The sequence below is a fragment of the Trichechus manatus genome, unplaced genomic scaffold (genome assembly GCF_000243295.1).
Source record: "Trichechus manatus latirostris isolate Lorelei unplaced genomic scaffold, TriManLat1.0 scaffold00038, whole genome shotgun sequence".
NCBI classification, from domain to species: Eukaryota; Metazoa; Chordata; class Mammalia; order Sirenia; family Trichechidae; genus Trichechus; species Trichechus manatus.
In genome coordinates, this window is record NW_004443974.1 from 9,315,218 (window position 1) to 9,323,139 (window position 7,922).

General features: G+C 34.9%; 1 protein-coding gene across 2 annotated transcripts in view; it reads right to left on the minus strand.

The window, feature by feature from the left end:
- Positions 1 to 7,922, minus strand: part of SCAI (suppressor of cancer cell invasion) — a 165,950-nt gene that overhangs the window by 12,703 nt on the left and 145,325 nt on the right. For both annotated transcript variants that reach the window (XM_004375660.2, XM_023730733.1), the window contains one exon: positions 1,642 to 1,714. In XM_004375660.2, coding sequence (XP_004375717.1) covers positions 1,642 to 1,714 — 73 coding nt within the window. The remainder of the gene's footprint in view (positions 1 to 1,641; positions 1,715 to 7,922) is intronic.

Consider the following 7,922-nt stretch of genomic DNA (forward strand, 5'->3'; position numbering starts at 1 on the left):
AAAAAAAAAAACCCATTGCCATCAAGTCGATTCTGACTCATAGTGACCCTATAGGACAGAGTAGAACTGCCCCATAGGGATTCCAAGGAGCAGCTGGTGGATTCAGACCTCTGACCTTTGGGTTAGTAGCCAAGCTCTTAACCACTGTGCCACCAAGGCTACCCAGATAGATAGATAGAAATATGTGAATGCATATTTGAAGTTGTTCAAATTTACTATTTTCTTTTTTTATCTATATTCCGTTGTACATACATACCACATCATCTTGTTTATTCATTCATCTGTTAAAGGACACTTGGGTTGTTTTGGTACTGTAAATAATGCTTTAGTGAACATTGGTATACAAGTATTTGCTTGAGTCCTAGTTTCAATTCTTTTGTTTATGTAACCAGGAGTGGAATTTCTATTTCTATTTATAGGAATAGAATGGAAATTTGAGCAACTTCAAATATGCATTCACATAGACATTTGGAGGAAAACATGATTTTCCCAGCTAGTCTGAGGCTGTTGGTAATTTATAACATATGTTTTTGTTTGTTAATATGCTTTTACTGCTCATTCAGTGGATAGTTTGGAATTAAACCTGCTTGGTAATTACAGTAGAGAAAAATTTATTCTGATCTCTCCTTGAGTAATCAGTCAATATCATTAACTTGGATTTAAAAGAGTTTTACTGTCAGAAATAATGAAATATAATATAAACACTATGAAAAGACTCTGTGTATTTAGTTGGTGAGTTCTTGTGTAGATTGATTTCAAATTTACATATTTTGATGCACAATTTATATTTTCTATAACTTGCTAAACCCTTCTTTGGACTTTTTTAAAAAAATAATTAAAAAGTACTTTCTCAGAAACAGTTTGGCAGTTCCTCAAAAAGTTAAACAGAATCATCACATGGCCCAACAATTCCACTCCTGGTTATATAAACAAAAGAATTGAAAACAGAGGCTCAAACAGATACTTGTACACCAATGTTCATTGCAGAATTATTCACAATAGCCAAAACAACCCAAGTGTCCATCAACAGATGAATAAATAAACATAATGTGGTATATACATACAAATGGATTATTATTCAGCCATAAAGAGAAATGGAATCCTGATACATGCCACTACATGAAAGTACCTTGAAAGCGTTATGCCGAGTGAAATAAGTCACACACAAAAGGACAAACATTGTATGATCCCACTTTCATAAAATATCTAAAATACACAAATGCATAGAGAATGCAAAGTTTATTAGTGTTTATCAGAAGTAGGAAGGAGGGAGAAACAGGGGTTATTGTTAAGGAGTACTGAGTTTCTGTTTGGGTTGATGAAAAACATTTGGAAATAGTGGTGATAGTCGCACAACACGGTGAACGTAATTAATGTCACGGAATTGTACTTTAAATTTGTTAGAATGACAACGTTTTTGTTATGTCAATTTTCCATAACGAAATTTTAAAAATGCTTTCTCAGAAACCCGTTTGTGTTACCACTGAACAATAATAAAATAAGTTTTAAAAGGAAAAAAAAATAAATAAATAAATAAGTCCACAAGTAATCAGTATGAGAGGGAAAAACAAAGATCAGTATTATTTAATAGTCACTGTTCATTTGCAACATACGGATATAACAGGTAATGACAAAACATACCTTGTAAAGCTTTTGGATATGCTGTAGGAGAAAGCAAGCAGACTAGCGGCTGTCCAAATAAGTTTGTAAAATTCTGTAATAGATAAGAATTTAAAATATTCATTAAAAATTGGACCAATGATAGTTATTCAGTAATTTTCCAAAGCACATCTTTAGTGTACAGATTAGGCCCTTTTACTCATAACCAGGTATAGAAATACCAGTAACAGATGAAGAGACTGCCATTCATATGTATCTACCATGCATAGTAGGTTTTCTTAAAGACTCTCAACTAATCCAGGAGAGTTTACTAAGTGAATGATTGATTTTTTAAAATAAAGATATACATGTTTGCAGGGCGAGGTCATCTAGCTGTCTAGCAAAAGGCCACCTCATTGGGCAACACACACTAGTATTTACAATGGTAAATTTTCCAAGATCTAGGATTTGGCTCTCAGCCAGCCTAACAGGCTCCAAAAACGGATTTACTCGTATGTAAGGATTGGACCCATCTCTTAATGTGGATCATATTAACTGTTCACATAAAATGATGTATAAAATCAGAATGTCTATGTGTTAATTTACAGAGAGAATTAAACTGACACTCAAACTAGAATATTCTTTGCATGAGTAAGGATATTCTTTCCGTAAAGGCAGATCTATCTGGGAAGTAAACTCATAAACTATTTGGCAAAGCAGTAAGGAAGCGAAAACTTCTACTATTTATACAGCAACTTCTAGGAGTAAACTTAATAAGAAATAAAAAAAACAAAAATAACTTTAAAATACTCCTGAATGTTAATAATAAAGACTTGAACAAATACAAAGACAGGCTATGTTCTTAGACAAGAACCCATTCTAAAGACATTATTACATTAATTTATTAAAATTTAACCTGATCTCAATAAAAATAGCCACAAATGTTCTTTTACTCTGCAACTGAAAAAGCTAATTCTAAAGTTTGTATGGAAAAAGCAGAATATCCAAGAAAATTCTGAAAAAGAACTAGATGCATTAAGACATATAAAGTCTTAGTAATTAAAAATGCGTGGCACACAGTTCCTCAAAAAGTTGGACACAGAACCACCCTATGACCCAGCAATCCCAATCCTAGGTATATACCCAGAAGAAGTAAAGGTAGAAACTTAAACAGAAACCTGTATACCAGTGTTCACTGCAGCACTTTCCACAATAGCCAAAAGTTGGAAGCAACCAAAACGTTGATCAATACACAAATGAATAAACAAAATGTGGTATATACATACAATGGAATATTATGTAGCCATAAAGAGAAATGAAGTCCTAATGCATGCCACAACATGAATGAACCTTGAAAACATCATGCTAAGTGAAATAAGTCAGTCGCAAAAGGACAAATACTGTATCATCCCACTTATATGAAATCAGCAAATATGCAGAAGCCAAAGATTACTAATGGGTGGGAGGAATAAAGGGGGAGCTTTTGTTTTGGGGGCACTGAGTTTATGTTAATGGTGGTGGAATATTTTGGAAAAAGATAGCAACAATGGTGGTACAACATGTAAAATGTAATCAATGTCATTGAATTTTAAAGGTGGTAGGTGTTGTACTGGTCAATGTTTTGGTGTATATATTTTCACTACAATTTTTTTAAAAAGGTAGCACAAGAGTAGGCAGAAGGCCAATGGAACAGCATGAAAAGTCCAGAATTAGACCCCAAAATATATAGGACTTCTGTATATATGATAAAGATGACAGTTCAAAGTGGTGAGAAAAACTGAATAATCATTCTAGAAAAAAATTAAGTTGGCTCCATACTTCACGCCATACACTAGAATAAATTTAAAATGCATCAAAGATTTAAATGTAAAGCATTAAACAATAACTGAAAGAAAATACAAGAGAATAAGCAAATTATTTTTGTTATCTAGAAGACCTTTCTAAATATTATGATAAACTAAGATTAATAAACTCAATTACAATAAAAATCAAAAACTTGTGCATGGTAAAATACAGCATAAACTAAATGAAAAGCAAATGATAAACTGAGGAAAATATTTGTAACTCATATGACAAAGGATTAATCTCTTTAATATAGACAGAGTTTCTCTAAATCCATAGGAAAAAGATCACTGACCCAATAAAAAAATGAGAGGAAGATAATAGAAAAGGGAACATAATTGGCTCAAATATATGAAAAGATGCTCAACCTTGCTGATAATAACAGAAATAAAATCAAAGCTATACTAAGATACCATTTTTTAACCTATCAGTTTAGCAAAACATCTAAAAGTTTGAGAATACACAGTGTTGGCAAGAGTATGAGGAAACAAACATTAATACGGTATATAAACGATAGGAATATAAATTGGTATAAACTCTTTAGAGGACAACTTGGTAGTATCTATTAAATACAAATGCATATTCCATTAACATAGCAATTCCACAACTAGGAGTTTCACTTACAGATATACTCTCAAACCCATAATACAACATAAGTTCAAAGTTATTCCCTACAGCATTCTTAGTAATAGTGAAGGGCTGGAAACAACCAAATGACCAGCAATAAGGGATTGGTAGAATAAATTATGGCACAACCATATGATGGGACACTATAAGCTATTAAAAAAAAAAAAAAAGAATGAAGAAATTCTTTATGAACAGGTAAGAAAAGATCTCCAACATTTTTTGTTAAGTGGAAAGAAGCAAGATACAGAAGAGTGTGTATAGCCTTATGGGGAAAGACGGGAACTGAATGAATTGGAGACTGGGTAGGAGGAAGAGATTTCACAATGTCTTTAAAAAAAATTTTTTTTCCAACTTTGTAAATATAACAATAAAAAAAAATAAAACAGTTAAGATAAATTAGAAATTTCTTATATGCAAAACACAGAGTAAGCTGAATGATATTAAGGAGTATTCCTAAGATAAAGCAGCTTTAGGAACTCCTCCACACTGGAGAGATGGCTTACAAATCCTCAGCCACGACACTCTCTCTTGGATCCTGCAAAAACGACGTGGCCGTTATTTCCCCACCTCTCATTTTTCTTTGCTTTCATTACTGACCAACCTCTCTTCTTTTTTTTAATACTGTACAGAAAAATGTTGACATCCTTTCAAAGGACTGCCTACAAGCCTGGCCTTTGGCTGGTGTCTGGGAACTTGAATTCTGGGAAGGTTCTCACCACTAGCAGAACTGATATGATAGTTCACTATGCCTAATCCGTGCAAATAATATGGTTTATGCTTAACCTGCTTTCGTTCTGGGAGTCTGGCATTTTGGTACCTGTTAGGCAGAAACGGCTGTGTGATCAGTCCCCAATAAAAACTCTGGGCACCAAGTCCCCAGTGAGCTTCCTGGTAAACAACATTTCATTTCACACACGTTGTCACAACTTGTTGCTGGAGGAATTACGCACATCCTGTGTGACTCCACTGGGAAAGGACCCTTGGAAGCTTGCTCTTGGTTCCCTCAGGACTTCACCCATGTGCCTTTTCCCTTTGCTGATTTTGCTGTGTCCATTTGCCATAATAAATCTTAGCAGTGAGTATGACTGTATATTGAGTCCTATGAGTTCTCCTAGTGAATCAGTGAATACAGGCATGGTCCAGGGGACCTCTGACACTTATACATTAATCCTTCTATCAGATTACATTCAAATCTTAGGCTTGAGAAATAATTTCTTTAAGGATGCTTTACACGTCTGTTTTTTTTTTAATTAAAAAAAATTTATTTTAGTGAATGATATACTTTTTTTTTTATTGGCACTAAAGAGAGGGAGCCAATTTTAATTTTGTGGATTATTCTTCCCTAGAGAACATTCTAGGTGTAACAATTACACATTAGCAGAAGGAGATTACCTTAAATCTGTATAGTGCTCTACACTTTTTTAAAAACAAATTAATACACATATTGTTTTGTGACATTGGTTGACAACCCTGTAACATGTCAACATTCTCCCCTTCTCGGCTCTGGGTTCCCCATTTCCATTAGGCCAGCTTTCCTGTCCCCTCCTGCCCTCTCATCCTTGCCCCTGGGCTAGTGTGCCCGTTTAGCCTCGTAAATGTGTTATTGTTTGTTTTATAGGCCTGTCTAATCTTTGGCTGAAGGGTGAGCCTCAGAAGTGACTTCAGTACTGAGTTAAAAGGCATCCAGTGGCCATGCTCTCGGGGTACATGACTTTGTTAGTCTTCATTATTCAGTAGTGTCTTTGGTTTAATCTTATGTCCTTTATTTACAAGTTTTGGGGGAATGTCTCAAGATTGTACCATATTTGAACTTTACGATTTGATGCTATTATGTTTAAGAAAAATTATGGTAAATACACGGACATAAAATATACACTGAGGAAATTTTAACTGATTATAGCTCATATATGAGACTGTCACTGATTTTTGTATATTCACTCCGCATCTAACCACTATGGTTAATTTGTATTCACATTAGTAATTTTTCTGTAATTCTTTTGGTTTTTCTAAACATAAAATCATATCATCTGTAACTAATGATTTTCATCTTTTTCTTTAAAATATTTACATCTCTTATTCCTGTTTTGTGTCCTCTTTTACATTCTGTAAAACTTTTTTATTATTCTGTTTCGGTTATGCCAAGAAATTCTGGTCAGGACTAAAACAAGATTATATCATAATGGTAATAACAGGCATTCTCTTTTTCTTGCTTATTTTAATTAAGGATATTAAGTACAAAGTTAATACAGAAGCTCTTCATTTTAAGTTCAGTATTTTAATTAAAATGAGCAGTGAATTTTACTAGATTTTATAAATGAAAACTGAGAGATAAACATGATTTTTCCTATTTGTCCTACTGACATATTATATAATATCAATTGATTTTCCTATATTTAATCTTTATGCATGATTCAGATAAACTTTTTGGTAGATTACTCTATTAATTAGCCTATTTACTATTCTTTTATTAAAATTTTTCAATCTATATCCATAAATTAATCTGGGGTAGAGTTTTCTTTTGTGTGTGCTATTTTTGTCTTGAAATAATGTCATTATTGTAATAATTCCTACCATTTACTGAGTGCTAATACACGGGGTTGCCATGACTCAGAACTGACTTAAAGGCAACAGGTTTGGTTTGGGTTTTTTTGGGGGGTAACTACATGCCAGGGACTATTCTAGCTTTCTTAGATCCTAATCTGTAATCTTAACAATCCTGTTAGGTCAGTATTGTCAACCCCATTTTACAGAGAAGGAAAAAGAGTCTCAGAAAAGACCAATGACATGCTCAAGGTCATACCTAATAGCTATAGAATGAATAAGGCTATTAGGGAAGACCTTACTAAGGGGCTTATATTTGATCAAACACTTGAAGAACAAAGTGGATACGTATCTTTGGAAGAGGATTTCAGGCAGAGAGAACAGAATGCAAAGACCCTGAGCAGAAGACTACCTGCTGTGTTTGAGGAACAGCCATGAGGTCATTGTGGGCAAGAGAACAGAATGATCAGGAGACTGGCAAGAGAATCAGAGATGCCCTTAGGAGGGGAGATGAGGACAGATAACATAATGCCTTTATTCTGAGTGAGATGAGGATTGATTGGAAATTTTAAGTAGAGAGGTGACATGATCTTAGTAGCAGGCACACTCTATAGAGCAGGAAAGGCAGAAGGAGGAAGACTAGTTAGGAGGGTATGGGAAGAATTCAGGTGCAAGATAATGGTAGCATGGAACAGGGTAATAGCAGTGGAGGTGGTAAGATGTGGTGGGATTCTGGATATATTATGAAGTTGGAGTCAACAGGATTTCCTGAAATGTATGTGGAGTGTGAGGGAAAGAGGAGTCAAGTATGAAACCAAGGATTCTGGCTGGGGAAACTTTAAAAGCATAATAGTCATTAACTGAAATGGGGAAAGTTGTAGGTGGAAGAGGTCCAGGAATTTTGTTTTGGGCATGCTCAGTTTTCAATCCTTATTAGAATTACCAATTCGAGATGTGGAGTACTTACTTACCCACTGCCGTTGGGTTGGTTCCGACTCATAGCGACCCTAAAGGACAGAGTAGAACTGCCCCATAGGATTTCCAAGGAGCGGCTGGTGGGTTTGAACCACTGACCTTTTTGTTAGCAGCCAAGCTCTTAATCACTGTGCCACCAGGGCTCCAAAAACCAAACCCACTGCCACTGAGTCAATTCTGACTCATAGCGACCCTACAGGACAGAGTAGAACTGCTCCATAGGGTTTCCAAGGAGTGGCTGGTGGATTCAAACTGCTGACCTTTTGGTTAGCAGCGGTAGCTCTTAATCACTATACCACCAGGGCTCCAGGAGATGTGGAGTAGGTAGATGATATTTG